The sequence below is a fragment of the Pezoporus occidentalis genome, unplaced genomic scaffold (genome assembly GCF_034315485.1).
Source record: "Pezoporus occidentalis ecotype Australia unplaced genomic scaffold, CSIRO_AGI_Poc_V1 ctg22, whole genome shotgun sequence".
NCBI classification, from domain to species: Eukaryota; Metazoa; Chordata; class Aves; order Psittaciformes; family Psittacidae; genus Pezoporus; species Pezoporus occidentalis.
The window spans coordinates 5,281,683-5,299,934 of record NW_026914072.1 but is presented as its reverse complement, the minus strand read 5'-3'; the positions used below and the strand labels follow the sequence as shown (position 1 = coordinate 5,299,934).

The window sequence follows — 18,252 nt, the reverse complement described above, 5'->3', positions numbered from 1 at the left end:
GAAGTGTCTGCTTGTTTTCAGGTATTCCAAATGAATTTTTGAAAATTAAGGGTATGCTTTGATTTGGAATGCTGGTTTGGTGACAGTCTATGTCAGGGGGTACATAGAATGAGGGTTGACAGAAAAACCTGTGCTTTGTGCTCAGCAGTTCTTAGGAAGTTGTGGGCTATCGAAGTAGTTGACTTCCTTAGCCTGCAGAAAGGTATTAATCTTGCAAGTCATGGTGCCAGCTGAAGACTCCTGCCTCTAACTGCCTGGCCCTGCTCTTTTGCCAGATGTTACTCAGCCAGGAAATAGCATCCTGTGGGTTTTCCTTCGTCCACCAGTTTTTCAGTTGTTTATGCAATCATGATTGCTTTGGTGTGGTTTTGCGTTTGGTTGGTTGGTTGTTTTTGTCTTACAAAACAGGATTCTGGGGTTTGCGTTCAGGCAGAAGTAGCATTTGTCTGAACTAGTTTCCTAACCATTTGTGTAACTGGAATTACTGTATGAATAAGGCCACATTAACTTGTCTAAACAATGAAATGTCATCTAATGTGACATTTAACAGTGTAAATGGTGAGGACAGGAGCCAGACATTTAAAATTAAAATTCCCTTTATACTTCTGTTTTTACCTGTATGTTCCTGTAAGTTTTAAAATGTTTGATTTCTTTCCTTCTTTCCTTTGCTAGTTTTTGGTGGTTTTTTGGGTTTGTTTTTTTTTTTTTAACTGCTTTATCTTCTGCTGTATAATGTAGCTTCCAAAAGGCTTTCTAAAGTAGCTTCTGAGGCTCTTGGGTGGTTCTTCATAGGAAAACAAAGAGCCATAGAAGCAGACGAAAATCAAAGAGAAGCTGTTTCTAAAGATATACTTTTTGGTTAACCAGAAGTTCTGTTTTCTGTCCTTTGTTTTCATACCTACGTTAGCCAAATTAATCTTTGCTTCTGTTTATACAACAACTGTTGATTTTCTTTTATCACTAGAAATGGGAACTTTTACATTTCAGTTCAGCATTAAGTTTGTAAGAAGCTGAGAAGGATGAGAAGTGTGAATATACAATATGACAGTTATGTGAGGTAATTACTTGCTGTTTTGTTGGACTCCTCAGTCTAATGAACCAGTCTAATGGGGTTCAATCTTTCCAGAGGCTGAGGAAGAGGTGATGAAAGAACTAAGATGTCCTTACTTTGGTTTCTGTAAGAGGGACTGGTAATTGCTGCTGCATGGTCCGTTTCCTTTGCCAATGCAGTAGGTTGTCTCTCTCACCTTGAGAAAGTTTTCAAATTGGAAGTGCTGTTTCCATAGAAGTTGAAATTTACTGATACAGAGGAGTAGTCACAGTGTCAATCCTGCTCCTGCAGTTAAATATACAAAACAAGTATGCAAAAAATGGGGATTTTGTCAGAAGACACTAGGTATAGAGGAAGAAAAGCAGCTCTCAAATTTTTCACATGGCTCTCAGCTTGGATTCTTGCCCAACTTTACAAAAGTTTATGATTTTCCAGTGAATAATAGAACCATTAAAAACCCTGGTCAGAAATAAGGTTACCAGCCTGCGTGATTTAAATGTGAAAGATGATGTGGTGAAATTACTGCCTCAGTCTGAGAAAGCTTAAAGTATGTTTAAGCAAGATCAAAAAAAAATAAAATCCAAGATGCAAATTAATGAGTTTAGGACAGTGTGATTTATTCTATGATTATTTTTTTAATTGCATTTTAAAGAACTCCAGTAACTTTCAGGAATTTGCAGCATTAGATTGCTAGTATCATCCTCTGTGTTTTTACTGTGCGGGTATTAGTGAATGCCAGTAATGTGGTCTGCATAACTGCTGCCTGTTGCTGTGGGCATTTGATCTTTAATCCAAACTTTCTTTTTTTTTTATTCTGGCTGCTTTTAAACAGAAAGCAAGTTGGGTTATCTGTGGGGTGTTAAAATTATTCACTGGGTGATGGATAACTAACATGGTACTGAAAAATACCTTTTTTCTCCTGTGTACTGTCTTGATGATGCTTCACTGCAAAATGCTTTGAGTCACAGCACATGTTTCCTTAAGCAGCTACAGCAGCAATAATATCTGAAATACTTGTATTCCGACCGTTCTTGTCTCAAGTGAAGTTGGAGGTCTGCTGTGCTGGATGTTGTGTATAGCAGTGCTTCTCCAGCCTGAAGGTATGGAAAGGATTAATAACATGTGTAAAACATGGAAGCAGTTGAATATATGTGGGGAAGCTCAGACTGATACTTGCGTAACTATTTCTGATTATGGCAGATTGTAAGGAGGAAAAAGGGACAAGAATAGACACAGCTAGTTCATCACTGAGCAACACTAGGAAAATGTCACAAATAAGGTATAAAGGATTACAGGGAAAATCAAATTGTTGTCTTTTATTTTTCCTCAAATGAGGAACATTTCCTATGAATAAGAGTCATCCTGGAGATGGACAGCAGAGGCTGGAATCAGTATCAAAGCAGATAACAAGATCAGGTAGGAGAAGGCTGATGTTGTTAAAAAGCTTAAAGATTGTTCATGATTGGAAAAAGGAAGAAGGGATGGATTGAAGTAATGAATCAAGAAGATAAATTCCTTGCTCTTTTTTCCAGCTGTCTTTGGATAGGCATCCTTTGGGGGAGTTTAAATCTCTATATGAAAAGGATTGAATGTCACAAGAAACTCTTCACTTTCTATTTCTCCTCTCTGCAAGTGGTAAAAGCAGGCTACTTCCATGTTCCCTGCTAACTTCTGCCAATTGAGTGAACATGTTGAAAAGATTGATTGTGGGCTAGGAAGGCAAGTTTAAGACCTGGAATCATTCTTTTCGTGGAAGTGAACAAGTTTCACATTTCACAGATAGTGCTTTGCAAAATCACTGAAATACACAAAGCACCTTCTAAGTAATTTTGGTTTGTGCTGGTTTCACAGGAGACCACACCTCTTCTTTCTTTTTTTTTTTTTTCCCCTCCTTTTCTCTGTTTTTTTCCCTTTTGTCTCTTCCCCTTCTTCCCCCTCCCATTCCCAAGTACTTCTGAAGCTTTTCTATAGTGAGTTGTGCCATTTACTTAAGAGGGGATTGCTTACAAAAATGTAAACAAGTGTGGAACCTGGTCTGGTGGATGTACTCACTACTTTATGAGTATCCTAATGAAATTCCTGTATTACATTCCTGATATTTTTGCAGATGAAATATAAGTCACATATTTAACCCATCTTGCCTGTTACAGTGTTTGTGTACAAGAAAGGATATGATCAGTTCAGTTCAGTTTATAAAGCCTGTACAGGAAGAGATGGGAAGCAAATATTTAAAAGCAGTTATAAACTTTATTTGCTTTGTTCTCTGTTTTTCATCATGCTAGTGTGGTGCAGAGAAACAATGACATGGTTTTGATGTAACCTTCCAGTAAGCATTAGGTGGCAGTCGTGTGTTGTATTTGGCAGCTGCTTTGTCGATGGGGTTTTTTAGCTTCTGCAATCTTTACTGCGGTTTAATAAATGGAGAAAACATGTATTTTATTTCTTATAGCTTTTGTAAAATGCTGGTTTACGGTTGTTCTGACCATATGTGACTAAGGGCAGCTGTTGTTTGGACTCTTGAATGCATAGGTGGGATTAGAATAGGGTAGTTTTTGCACAATATTCACTACTTTTCTGACACATAGTATCAGTGATGATGTTAACTGCAAATATTCTGATGAGAAATAAGCTGTTAATGGCTAAATGAGTTTAGTTTTGCAGCCTTTTTCACGAGCTGTTACCATTTCTAAATTTAATAGTACCTATTAGATGAAGTGTGTTCTTCTGATTGTGCTTACAATTTTTTTTATCTTTTCTTAGATAAAAGACAAACTTGGGTTCAAGAGGATGTTGGTAGGAACATAATTGACCTTTCAGCATAGTGGTGTTATTGTTGTTCCAGGTCTTAGACAAGTGTGGTTACCTTGTGACCCTTTTGGAGGTGTTTTCCCTTCATCTTGTTTCTCACAGGTAAAGGATCGCTAGGCGTTTGGAACTGGTGTTGCATTGTATTAATTGGGCAGGATGATCAATTAATAGAAGAGCAGCAAGAAAGTGTTGACAGAACATGTGATCTAATTAGTACCTGATGAACCGTGTAGGCTACAGAACCCAGTGTAATGTTGCTTCAGGGTGGTTCCTGTGCAAGACCTTTGTATGCAAAGTAGGCCTGTGGAAAAGCTAAAAATGAATATTTTGGCATAGTTCTGGTGAAAGAAATCCTCATTGCTGAGAAACTGCACTTTCTACTTGTATAATTGAGGAAAGCTGGGGATACCTAATAATTTCTAGAAGGAGTATGCATAAAAGTGTCAAGCCTGTGTTTTGTTCAAGTCTTGTTATTAAAAGTCATGTAGCCTTTTGTTTGCTTAGGTTTTCTTTTTATGTAAGAGCTGATCTGCAAGTTATGGAAATAGATGGAATAGTTTATAAAAACTAAAACTGTGTCATTTTTCCTGCTTTTTGGAGTAGAATGAAAGAAATACTAGGGCAGTAACATTTCCTGGTTGATTTCCTGATGCCTCATGTGACAAAATGGCAAGGAAAATCATTCTACGAGTAGGTAGCAGCACCACAGCGCTTCAAGGATCCACCCTAACTGGCTTTCTATTGCATGTTAGCTTGCAATAGTTCTTCAGTTAAAAATTTAAGTCTTTTTGGATTGAGGTAGCACTTTGAGTCTAGTGAGTACTGCCAGAATTATGTAGTTACGGGTAATTAGTTTTCTTCCATTCGTTTGTATAAATATATTGGTAATTAATTCTGAATTTTATTCATAAATTCTCCCTTCTCCCATGATAGAAGTTAAATGTTTGTGTTTTAAACAAATGCTGTTTTCAAAAGGAATTCATTTTTTCCTGTAGTTCAAGCTTGTTTTATTGCAATAAGCCACTCCCTGTTCTAAAATGCTTGTATTGAATAAACCACTTTAGTTTTTGTACAAGACTCAAGTAGGTTTTTCTTTCATCTTGCCCTAATGCAATAATTTCAGCAGGGGAAGTTGGAAAATGGCTTCGTTGTATGACCTTTCAGTGAATGCCACAGGGTGAGGGCCAAGTGCATGTTGGTCTCCTTTTTTCTTTACCACCACCGGTGGCTAAAACATGTCCTTGTCTTAAACTTAGTTATCCCAAAATTCAAATTCCAGTTTAATAAACAATTTCATAATTCAGTCTGTGTTCTGTTTTAAATCCATCACAGAATGGATTCTGCAAGAAAACAGGAGTTCAGACCTAAAGGATAATAGTGAGTCTGCATAGATTCTAATCTATGTATCCTGCTTGTAACCACAGTAAATGATCATTTGGAATCAGTGTGCTTGATTGCTGTCACATACATAGTGTAGGTAATACGTAATACGTGCGTTAATTCTATTACATACTGATAGTGATTTGTGGCTTAAAGTATTTGGTGTGACAATGTATGTAAAATTAGACAAAGTGTTAAGTTTAAATGTAATTCTATAGGTCCTAGAGTTACACGGTTCCTTTTTTGTCTGTGTCCAGCAGGAAAACTGTTCAGCTTTCTATTTTGGTTCTCTTATCAACTGATTTGGAATTTTCAGTTCATGCCTCATAATTTGATTTAAAATATTGCTACAAGCCTTATAATGACATAGTATAGAGCTGGAAATGTGAAGCTTTGTGGGAGTGTGGGGTGGTGAGGAGAACCCGCTGTCCTATACCGTGCTAGGCTTAGCTGTAGTGTTTCAGACATGCAAGTTTAATATCTTGGATAGTTCTAAACTTCACTTTTTTGAGCCCTGAAACCAATAGAAGCGGAAAGCTTAGTTTTGTGGTAATGATCATGAGGTCTGGGATATCGACCAGCCCCACTTTTAAATTGCCCAAGGACAGAGATTTCAGGAAGGGACCCTTTGTCTATCACCCAGAGTCAGTATGAACTTTGCAGTGGAGGCAAGGTTTTTCCACTACCCATCACACTAGGCTCTCGTTCACAGTCTGCTGTAGGAGACTTCCAGATAGGCACTTGTGGATCAAAGCAACAAAACTCTTCTATTTCCAGATGTGATTTTAGAAAGAGGAGGGGTGCTGCACTAAGCTTAACTGTCCAGATTTGATTCCAAAGCTATTGCAGTTTGAAGACTGAACACTGGCTTTTTGTGGAGAGAAAAAAAAATGAGTACAGAGAATGTCAGCCTACCTTGTTAGATTCTTGAAATTATTTAAAAGGGTCATTGATTTCTTAGATATTTATAGTCATGGCTTAAACATTGTGGTTATGTGGCCAAATTAAGGGATCTCGTTTTAAGAATTGCAGTTTCTTTCTAATAAAAATGTGTCCATGTGGACTGTAGATATCTAGAGAAATTGATGCAATTATATGACCCAATCCAGCCCTTGTTTAGCAGTTAATTTCTCCAGCTTCCTATGAGCATTTGGTCAGATCTGCACAGATTTGGTTGTTGGCTTAAATCTAGCCAAGACTGGTGGTGTCTTAATTGCTACCACAGAGCAACCATTTGGCCTATGCGAGATGAATGTTGTCAAGGTACCTTCTGCAAGGCGGACATTCATCCACTGGGAATGTATCAAGAAAGTTTTCATTAATTGGTCCCTTTGTTGGCATTTGTGGCAGAGCAGCCAAAAACTTGAGTATGAACAGACACTACGTCAGGGGGTGAGATTTATTGGCAAGTCACAGTAAAAACTGGGTTTACTACTTATATTGTAAGCTGGGGCAAAGGACTGACCTTCTAAAAAACAGCCTGGCATTAAACTTAATTAGTCTTTTTTTTTTATCCAAAGGCAGGGAAATGCAACAAGAATTCGGACTGTAATCAGAAAGTAAATAGGAAATAGCTGGTTAATATTTTTCTCCTGGATGTTGACTGTCTTGCAGTTTCTTTTTAATATGATGTGAAGTGTTATGATGAGCTCTGTAGTCTACAGACAAATTTACATGGACCTATGAATACCTCTGTCAGATGAGAACACTTGACAGCTTTTGTCCTGACCTTGCTAGCTTAACCTGTAGATAACAACAATTACAGTGGCTAATGTATGATGATAATGTTATATATAGCTTGAGAAATGTTTTTTAAACATAATTTTTGTGGTCATGTTACCCTGCATTTTGTTGTTTTGTTTGTTATAGTGCAAGGGACAGACTGGTGATGATTTATACATTTTTTGTCTTAGTGCAACACATTTGTTTGTTGCTAAATTTTGATAAACCAAGCCTGTTTGTTAGGATTTCTGTTCTGCTTGCTTGTACCTATTTCATCTTTGTCAGAATTTTAACTTATAATGTGGAGTTGATAATAGTTTAGATTTATTAACTAGATAAAGTGTCATATATTGATTCCGAGAGAGAATTCTGATTCTGAAATTTGAATACATTGCCTCTTCACTATGGAGCTTTTGATACAAGAATAAATAGATGGAAGCTCTCAAATACTGATAATGTGATTTCTTCAAAAGCGTGTGCAGTTCTGGTGAGGAGGCAAAGTCTCATTCTGCTGGATTCCCAGCCATGAGTATGGCAACGTTATTTGAAAATAACAGCTTGGTTTTCTCTCTTCCTCCAGCTGCTTCCAGTGTTTCTCCCCTCTCGTTCTGTTCTGAGCAATGGAGTATCCAATTCTGTGTCCACTTGCTGTCATTAATAAACTCTATCAGTGGGAATGGATGTCATTGCTGTGTACTGCTGTTATCTCATACTATCTGATGCTTATCCATGGTGACTTCCACTTCTGCAGTGTTAATCCAGCCAACCCTTTGCAAACCAATTTCGTGACATTTACCTCTTCTGATTGTGATTCTAATTTCTGTCGTTCATCAGAGTGGTAGCTTCAGCTGACATGGAGTAGCGCTGCATTTGTAAACTTTGGGTTGAATTTCTCTTCCCTGACCATTACAGAGTGTCTTTCACCACTGGATATTTTTTAACATCATTCTTTTTACAAATTCCAAGAGCTACAGTAGTTGTAGTGCAGGTCATGAAAACTGGCTTCCTGTTAACTTTTGCTGTGATGAAAAGTAAAAAGAAAAAGATTATCCATACTTGGCTGGAAATCTTAGTTCTAGTTGCATTACATCAAACAAATACTGTCAGGCTATAAGGCTGTCATAGCTAATACTGTATGTCTAACATGGAGAAACAGAGGATGCTAAGGCGTACTGAGTTAATTGTTAAGTTTAGATGTTAGTATTCTATCATTGACTCTTATTTACAGCTTAGATTTAGTCATTAGATGTAGTTCCTACAAAAGCACAAGTACTTAAATGCATGTAAGTAAAGGAATCCCCTGTTAAAAACCACTTGATTTATTCAGGAACTTAGGGCACATCTCTAGCTTTAAATACGTCTCTTAGTCAAACATAGGCACGCATCCCCTGTTGAAATAAAACAGGAATTCAAGAGTTGTCTCAACTTGTCAGTTTAATTTAGCAAGGTGATTCCAGGAGCCTGTAGATAATTTCAGAGTTAAAAATCTTTAATAAAATCTGATAGTTTAGAAATTTATTATGCTGTAACTTGGTAGTACGGATGCTTAGTGGTTACTTTATGACTCATGATGGTAAGTCCAGAATAGTCTCACTTTTTATTCAATTGTAATAGTTTCATCATTGTCCTGTGTTGGTCTTTACTTTTGACTTTTTAGAACCTTAATAATGGTTTCCCTTACCAAAAAAAACAACAAGCAAACAAACAAAAAAAGAAAACCCTAAAAGGCATATAAGAAGAATAAAAACCCCTGAAAATATTTCCTTGAAAATATTGTCTTGGGAGAGAAGGTCAAGTTTTAATGCAGCCACATCTGGTTCGCCCTTTTTATATTACTTTTTATTTGCTGCTTAGGATTCCTCCTACTGTTTGACAGCTTTGCATGAAATGTGGGAAATTAGGAAAGATAAAGCTGTGGAAAGTGGAGAGTAGTCCTTACTCTAATCCTGGAGGGGAAAAAAAAAAAAAGAAAAGAAAAAAATTGGGAAAATAGAGCTGATCTACTTAATTTTCCTCAGTCAGGAAAAATTAGAATATTTACATTTTAAACATGCTTACTTGAAAGTTGTGTAATTTTAGGGGGAGGGGGAATTCTTTAGTTATCTGTGCAATACATAGTAGTAAATGATAGTACTTTTCATAAATATTTGGAAGAAGTAATAGTTTTCGTAGAAAATAAAGCCACCTGTTTTGATGAATGGAATTGGACATGTGGGGCATCTTTTGTTTTTAAAATGAATACCCCTTATACGCAAGGCAAAATGACCATGATGATGTATTAAGTAATAAATGAGAAGGAATAGTACTTTCTGAACCTTTTTCAAATAATCAGCCTTTTTAATTTGTGATGTGGAAAAGTAGTTATGAGTAAAAGTTTGACTATATTGAGTGGTTTATTTACCATGTATTCCACAGTTTAGCAAGAGATTGCAAATTTAGTGTAAAACTTATCTATGCCTGTGTGCTTCACTCTTTCATTCCCAATAAGTCGAATTAAGTTGATTCTTATTGGGTGTTGTAAATTCCTTTTGAAAAATAACTTCATGAGTGCCAGTAAGAAATGTACATTAAATTGATTTAACTCAACGTTTTCTGCTTGCTTATTTGAATTTGATTAAAGTCAATCAACCCTATTACATTTATTGCATAAAGTTAAGCAACTCGTACAAGTGTTAGGAGGATAGGGACCTGGTAGTGTCTCATCTTGTGATAAGAGAGTTCTTAAGGTTTGTTAGTATGGTTATTGAGACATAATACAGTTACTGACCAAAAGGTCTTTACTAATTTTCAGGGATTAAAGTCCAGGGGTTAATTTTGCAGGGTCCAAACTTCATGGAGTACAAAGTAGGTAGAAATAAAAAATACAGCAGTTGAATGTGCTACAGTGTGTTCCAAATTCTTACACAAACCCTGTGGGTGAAAGCTATGTGTTGTACACTGAATAAGTAAAATGATGACTGTATAAATCAAATACATGATAGAACTCAAGTAGTTTTCAGGGTCTACGCTTTATTTGGTGAACATAACAATATAAACACTGTATTTTTCCCAAGACCAAAAAGGTTTGCTCACTTGCTTGGTATCAAAGCCAATAGATTAGAATAATGAAATACAATTCATTTACTTAAACTAAGGTGTTCCATGATACTTACACAACCATGAACTGAACCTGTATCTGTGTTTTTAGAGCGTATTTGTCAGGTGATAAGTACAGTCTGATGCATATTAAAAATAAGACAGCTAAATACAGTTGTTTTAGAAAGGCATAATACTGATACTGTAATTGAAAAGGTCAGCAGGTTAAGTTTGCTTTCCTGCAGCACTAAAAAATTCACCAGGTCTCCAACAGACAACGTTTAAAGTTTTTTTCATTTAAGCTTTGGACTGTTTTTTAATGTTCACAGTAACTACAAAGCATCATCTGCTATAAACTGATATAAATTCCAGACAGTCTTTAGTAATGGAAATAAGTTAGAAATTTACTTCTACTAGAGGTTAAAAAAAAAAAAAGGAAAACTAGACTGGGCAGACATCTCTAACCTTCTTCCTTTTACCTTCTGTGAGGCTCAGGAAAATATCCTTTATTGTTTTTATAAAAGCCTATTAAGTAGTAATATTAGTAAAAATTAGTGCTGTCTTCAAAAATCAGGATATGTGCTCAGTGAAAAGCTATATTTATGAAAGCATCGCTTCTTAAAAACACTGTTTATGCAGCCAGAAAGATATAGGTAGTTCCTGAGTACACTAATAGAGCTGAAAATAGTGCTCAGGTGGCAGGTATGAGTGACACAAAGATAATTTGCACAGGTTTTGAGAAGTGATATTGCAGGAGACATTGGGTGGCTCTAACATTTTGAGGAAGAACTTATAACTGGATGCACAGAGGGAGAGATGAGCAATAGTTCAGTTTGAGGAGAAGGAGATAGGTCGAGTAGAAAACAGGCTTGTCTGTTTTCATTACAGAACTTGTGCACGGTTGCAGCAGAGATTAACCCTGAAATAAGGCTGAATGGGAAAAGAGGAGGAGGTCAGAAACATGCATCATATTTCACGTCCCTCAGTACAAATCCAAACCCCTGGCTCTGTTGAGGCAGCTCCTATGAAGGGTATAATGGAGAGGGAGGAGCATCAGAAGCAAATATACAGTAACCAAGAATAAGGGAAGATGCCAAACAAGAGTATTGATTGATTAGTGTCTAAAGTACTGATGGAGGATATCAGAGTGCTCTCTGAACTTCATCTATTAGGCTGGTTAACACTTTGGTAAGGTGTCCTGTGGTTGGTGTCTCAGCAGGCTGAGCAGGGCCTAAAAGAACTGGAGCAAGGACATGTTGTTCATTGTCTCAGATGGAGAAGGGTATGAAGAGGATTACAGTGAAAGAGCAGAAGTTTGGGGCTTTTGCTTAGTGTAGACGTAGACTACTAAAAGCATCAGCTGGAATGCTCCGTTTAGAATGAATGGTAGAGAAAATGTGATACTATTTCAATTATTATTGCCATTTAATGTCGGATTTCTTGCAGTCATGTCCTTGAATAACCATTTCTTAACTAAAATGACAGAATTTTGTAGCCAGTGATCCACGACTTTAAATATTTGGAAGGGCTATTGATTCACTGAACTGGAAGAAATTAAAGATGTTGAGGCATATTTTCAAAACCAGAATTGCATGTAGTATCATATCTGATCACGTATATTCTCTTTACTACTTAAATGATATTTTTTTAAAAATGCTAGGCACATGTGATGCAGCATTCAATCTGCCTGTGATAGCCCTAACTAAACATTGGTGGTATTGTTTGAATCATCTGTGTGTAATACTCAGAGAGCTGCTAGCACTTAAAGCACCTCCTCTTGTTCCTGTGTTGTGCTCCTCTGCATGTACCTATTTCTGCTTGTGGTAGTCATTCTCTCTAGGTAAATTGTCCATAAGACCAATGATTCCATCAGCAAATTACCCAGAAAATGCCGTCAGTGTGCATGGTGACATTTGTGCCACTGGTGTTTTGTTGCCATTTCAGTGGTCTAATTAAATTGGCAGTTTTCTCTTGTGCCCAGCATCGTTGTCTCCCTTCCTTTGGCACCTTACCTCAGACCTTCTCCTTTTCTCTGTCCTTTTAACTGAATATCAAATGCATTATTGATTGCTCCTCTTCCACCCTCCTCACTTTCGCTCCCCTCAACTTTGTTTTTTCATCTTTCTGTTTGTTTGTGTGATGGGCAGTATCATCCAGACAAGCAGAAGGCAGATGTGCCAGCAGGAGAAGTGGAGGAGCGTGTACAGAGGTTCATCGAAATCGATCAAGCATGGAAAATTCTAGGGAACGAAGAGACAAAAAAAGAGTATGACCTGCAGCAGCATGGTAGGTCCCTGCCAAGGAATGCAGTAGTGGCAGCCGCTCTTTAAAAAAGCAGGGTCTGAGAGTGGTAGTTAGATGGTATTTTAAAATGCTGTTTATTGCTGAGCCAAATGTTTCTTTCACTCTTGTCCTGCTTTCAAATGTGGATCCATTATTTATAGCTTTTGCTACACGTACGTTAGTGAAAACACTGGATTACTTCCAACAAAACATTAGGTGGCGTTATTCCTAATAATTTGAACAAACATGAAATTTATACTAATTACAGACCTTTTTATTTTATTAAGGCAGCTTCATTAAGTGACCTTAATTTTAAGTCTTATCTTACATTTTGTTGCAAGTATCTTAGGTACAGGTATTAATCCTTTTATACCTAGTATTTAATGTGTGTTTATAAGCACTTGAGAATCATTAAAGACACATTCTTTTCAGTTGTGTGTGTTATAGTAGCTTTCATTATTCATCTGTAGACTAAAACAGTCTTTTAAAGCAGGTTTATAAATAATACTCAGATATAACACATTAACTAGGCAGCTCTGGCATGCATTTCTTTTTATACCTCTCAGAAAATAGCTTCTTAAAACAGTGACAGGCTGTTGTGAGAAAGAAAGGGGGGAAATGTAGGTCAGGTCTGTCACACATGGGCTACCATTACATGAAGTGATAGGCTGTCTTTCTGCTCTGGCCTCAGGATAGGAGTCCCTCAGCCTTCCATTAGAACCTTCAATAAATGTATATCCACCCTACATGTTAATGGGGGGGAGTCAATAATAGTGTATTGCCTGTGGGGAAAACACTCAGTTGCACTCTGCAGTAACACACTCTGGTCTTGCATTGACGTGTAGCCACCACCACTTCTGAATGTGTCTGATAAAAGCCCGCTGTCTCTGCAGCTTGTTATTGAATTCTCTTCCATTGTACACTGGCACACCATCAGACCCTTCTCTCTTGTGCTGATTTTTAACTCCCCTGCCGCTGCGGGTACCACAACTTACAGACAAAGACTTAGTCATTCTGGCAGATATGCATTACTGCTGGATAAAAAGAGCGATACATAATTGTATATACCTAGTATGAATTCTCTAGTTAGATAATCTTGTATTTCACACTTTGTTTGGGTTTTGGAAGAGAGGGTGGAGGGGTGAAAACAGAATCATTGAAGAAATAGTTTAAAAGGATGGGGAAAAAAATTGGATGTTGCGCTGATTTGTCACATAAACAGGATTAAGGTCCAACATAAACACATTTTCATCTCAAATTTATTTTTTAAATGCCTGAATGTGATGTCAGAAGAGGAATTTCTGCTACCCAGTGCTCTCATCCTATTGTACTCCTGGCACTGTCATATCAGCTGTGTCTTCCGTTGTCACAAATTGTACATGCACAGGAAAAAAGAAATATTAGAGGTCACGTGAGAAACCTTCTCTGTATCTAGTGATTTTTAAATAAAGCTTAAATACAGAGTTCCATTTCACTTGGGTCAAGTTAATCCACTGAAGTTGAGAGCTACATCAAGATTTAGTAAGTAACTTTGTTTTCCCATGGAATATAAGGACATTACTATAAATTAGTTTTGACAAAACTCATTCCAAAGTATTTTAAAGGTTACCTATATTTCCTGAGGTTCTTTTGCATGCAGATGAGGTCTTCAAAAAGTCACTTGAAGATCCTATAAAAAAGACTTAGTAAATTAAGAAAACAAATTATTTATTTACACAGGTATTTGGTAATGGAATAGATGTATTTTAATATAGAGGGTGCCATTCACAGGGGATCAGGTGTTTCAGACTAAGCCACATGTAACACGCATGTGCAGTATTGTTGCATTCTTTGCAGTGTGTTCCCTGGCAGCAAAATGATGGTGAAATAAATTCTGGTTCTTTGAATGCTTGTCAAGCTGCTTCTAAAGTCATGATTCTAGACTAAGTCGTAGACACTGCTGTAAAAGCTTACACAAACAAAGGAACGGAGACAGCAGCTAAGGGGAATAGTGATGAGGGAGATAATACAGCGAGCTAGTAGGACTGTGAGGCCCAGGAAGCAGGATCTGAAGGATGCCAGCGTGCACATGTGCCTGGCTACAAGTCACTTGCACTGTAGTCCTCTTCCCAAGTCACAGATTATTTGTGTTTACCTTCTTGTGTTATACTAACTAAATCTTAATTACTTGACTCAGAAACTCAGTGGCCAGAGACGTTTCAGGAAGCTGAAAGTGTGGGGCTCTATGGTTTTAATTTCCTGCTTGTTTGAATCGTTGAGAATAACAAGTGAATGTGCTTTCATACCTTAATAATGCTTTTCTCTGAAGGTATTGCTATGCTGTCCTACTTATTTCTCTGTGCCTTCAGGCCATAGTATTAAAGAGGAAAGGACAAACCCCAAACCATTTAGAAGTTTGGCTGAAATACTCTTCCAGGCCTCTCTGGTCTGGAAATTGGAGAACTATCTTTTTCCATTTTGTGAAAATATTTCAGTTCATTTCTTTGTCATATCTTTCATGACATATAAGAATATCCCGTTATAATGCTAAAGGGTTTTGCTTTCAGTCTGGGGGGGCAAGGGGGAGAGGCCAGAGAGAAAAAGTAAAACTTAGGGGGTGGAAAAAAAAAAGCTGCATAACAATTTACCTATTAAGAATGGACTTTTTTTTTTTTTTTTCCTCATTAGAGAATCCCAGACTGGTTTGGGTTGGAAGGGACCTTAAAGCTCCTCCAGTTCCAAGCCCCTGCCATGGGCAACAACACCTTCCACTAGATCAGCTTGTTCCAAGCCCTGTCCAACCTGATTGAATAATGAACAGAAAGGTTGCAATTAAAATTAAATCACTTAATGTAGCAAATAATTCAAAGGTAGTCATGGGATTAACACTAAAACCAGTTGCTCTGTTTTGGGGGCAGAGGGTGCAGAAATTCTTTTAAGAATCTAGGGAATCTTCCATGTATGGCTCCAGTGAGGTTCTATGCTGGATAATATGTTTTTACATGATGATGGACAGAGGTATCCATAGAGCCCGGGTGTTTATAGGGTGGGGGTGTAATCACAAGGAGGAGTTTTCACATCTCAGGACATACCTCCTTTTCATTTTCACATTTGGAATTACATTTTTAGAAAAATATTACAGATGCATTTTTCATCCATGAATAGATATTCCAGCATCATTTTTTAGTTCTTGCTTCACTTCTTAGATTTCAAGGCCAGGCTGGATGGGGCTTTGAGCAACCTGGTTTAGTGGAAGGTGTCTCTGCCTGTGGTAGGGGGGTGGTTGGAAGTAGGTGAGCTTTAAGGTCCCTTCCAACCCAAACCACTCTGTGATTCTATGTGAGAAATTACAAGTCCTAACTGGAATTGCTACTGTTGCAGCTTCCGCTGTTTGTGTCTGAGGAGTCTGGTTCCATCCACTATGTATCTTCCCTTTAGTCAGTGAGGCACAAGAAAAACCTTTAGTTAGGCTAAAATATCTGGTCACTAATTCAGCTTTCACTGGCAATACCAATCTTCTTTAAAACCTGAAAAAAAATCTTTGAGGAGCTGTCCTCACTCGAAGTTTCTGCTGCAGGTTTGGAAAGGGAGGCTTACACAGGTGTGGTCATAAAGTGGGAAAATGAAAACCCAAGCTAAAGAAACGGTAGCTGCTTCTCCCCCTGCTCCTTCCCTGTTCCTCTCCTAGTATAGTAAACTGAAAAGGCTGGTTTAGAGATGGTTGCTTCCCCATTGATCCATCATTCCCTCCTGCTCTGGCAATAAAGTGATGATACTGTATTAGATACCAAGATACTTTACATAATGTGATAAATAGGATGCCAGAATAACCTTACAGATTCCCTAAGAGTAAGCAGGAGAAGCGAGACAAGAATCTACAAAAATGCTTTCAGTAGCAGGAATGGCAATTGAACACCTTCCCTACCTAATTATAAGAAAAGAAAACAATTAATGCAGCATAGTTCAGTGGTTCCTTGTTAAGAAAATTCCTTCTTTTAAAAAAAAATTCAGACCAAAATAAAGATCTTCCCATGGCTATTACTTCAGGCTTTTCATTCTGCCAGGTGCTACTTGTGAAGGCACAGAAGTATGTATTCCTTCTCTAGCCATGGATTTTTAGGGCTGTAGACCCTCAGCTAGTGCTGGAACACAACCCTTGTTCATAGTTCTTTGGAGTTAATTCTGATCTGCACTGGCTACGAGTCAAGCAGTATTTATTTTATTTAACAAATATGGCTTTTGTTATGGAAATTCTTAATGCATGACTTTTTTATCATTTGCAATTGAAGTAGGCATGGTTAGTTTGAATTAATATGAGAGACTAGAACGTCAGTAATCATTTAAAAACTAAACAGTCTATTAGAAGAAGATGACAAAGACATCCAGGTTTTGAGAACTGTGCAGATTTTGATACCGAGTAGGTACTATGGACAGTATTTGATTGAATATACATATCTTGAATTTTTATGAATTTGAAGACTGTATGACTGATAAAAAGCTAGAAAAATCTTTAAGTATTGCGACTATTTTTACTATTACCATAAACTGTTAAAAGGGTGAAATTTCCACTCACTGCTTGCAACCCTTTCCCTAAAACTCTGCCTTAAATAGCCCAAGAAATATTTATTGTATCCTCAAGTGAAACTTAAATACCTTTCCTCTTTTACAATTTCTGAATGACCCAGCAAGGGCTCTAGTAAAGCTTTACTGAACCAAGCTGCTAATAGTTATTTAATGTTGTTCTTTAGCCTGAAAGAATCTCCGTAGATTTTTCCTTTTAATCTCTTTGAATTGCAGGCTCATAAACCTCTCTGATGAGCCTGCCAGTGTTTTCTGAGATCCTGCAGTTGAGACAATGGAGCTGCAGAATCCTTTCAGTTCTTGTTGTCAGACAAATCCAATAGATGGCAAAGCCAGGCAGGCTGTACTTGTGAATTAACATTTGTTTTTCAAGCTATTGTAGATAACCAGGACTTCACAATTTCCCCTGTATGTACAGGAATGTGTTTTACATAGTACAACTCAGTACACAGAGTTCTGCAGGTTGAGTAGGCGTCATGTGTGAGTAAACCTACCCTGTAACTCAGCACTGGTAACAATACCAGTCTTAAATAACTTTCCTTCTGGCAAAGGAGTGAAAAGCAGATACAGGTTTACTTCACAGAACCACCAGTGAGAGAGCCCTGGTTGTAATAATAATGATAGAGATGAAATAAGGAAGAATATTAGTCACTAACACGCTCTGTGAAAACCATTGGTTTGCAGTTCTGCTTGTAAACTCTCCAAACTCACACTGGGCTGTGCCTCTCTCTTTAAATAAGTGGCTGCATCTATTTCTGCTGGGTTCTGTATTTAATGGGTGAACTAGAAAGTAAAGCTTTGCTCAACTCTGGAAAGTAAGCTTCTCCTGCCTGCATGAGGGAAGCAGATAAATGCAGCATATAAAACTGACTGACGAGGGTTACTGGATTATGTGCTGAATTTGGAGACTTACTCAAGTCAAGAGTACTAATTAACAGTTCACATTTTTTGAGATGGCCCATAAGCCAGTTGTCTTTCAGACTGGAGCATCAGACTGGGAATAATAATCTCAGTTCAGTCTGGGAATTATGTAATTAATTTTGCTTATTTATTTTTTCTTTTCAAAATTACAACTGCAGTAGTGAATTAGAAAACCTTGGTTGAAATTCTGCTCCCAAGCCTTAATATTGTACTATGTTTGGAAGAGAGTGTAGATTTTCCCATAGCTTTCCTCTTCATTACTTGAATAGCTGAACCTAAATGATTCAATGATTTGTGAGTAACTTTACTTTAAGCATAATAACCTCATCAGCTTGCGTCTTACCAGTTCTTTGGTGAGCATATGGTTCACCTGCCCTTTTGCATTTCCTGCCGGTAAGACATGACCCAGTCCTCCACCTCCAATCCTATATAACTTGTTCTATGTGAAATCC

At 37.5% G+C, this 18,252-nt stretch overlaps 1 protein-coding gene across 2 annotated transcripts in view; it reads left to right on the top strand.

The window, feature by feature from the left end:
• DNAJC24 (DnaJ heat shock protein family (Hsp40) member C24) overlaps positions 1–18,252 on the top strand; it is a 34,747-nt gene that overhangs the window by 13,689 nt on the left and 2,806 nt on the right. For both annotated transcript variants that reach the window (XM_062620340.1, XM_062620339.1), the window contains exon 3: positions 12,184–12,322. In XM_062620340.1, the coding sequence (XP_062476324.1) occupies positions 12,184–12,322 (139 nt within the window). The remainder of the gene's footprint in view (positions 1–12,183; positions 12,323–18,252) is intronic.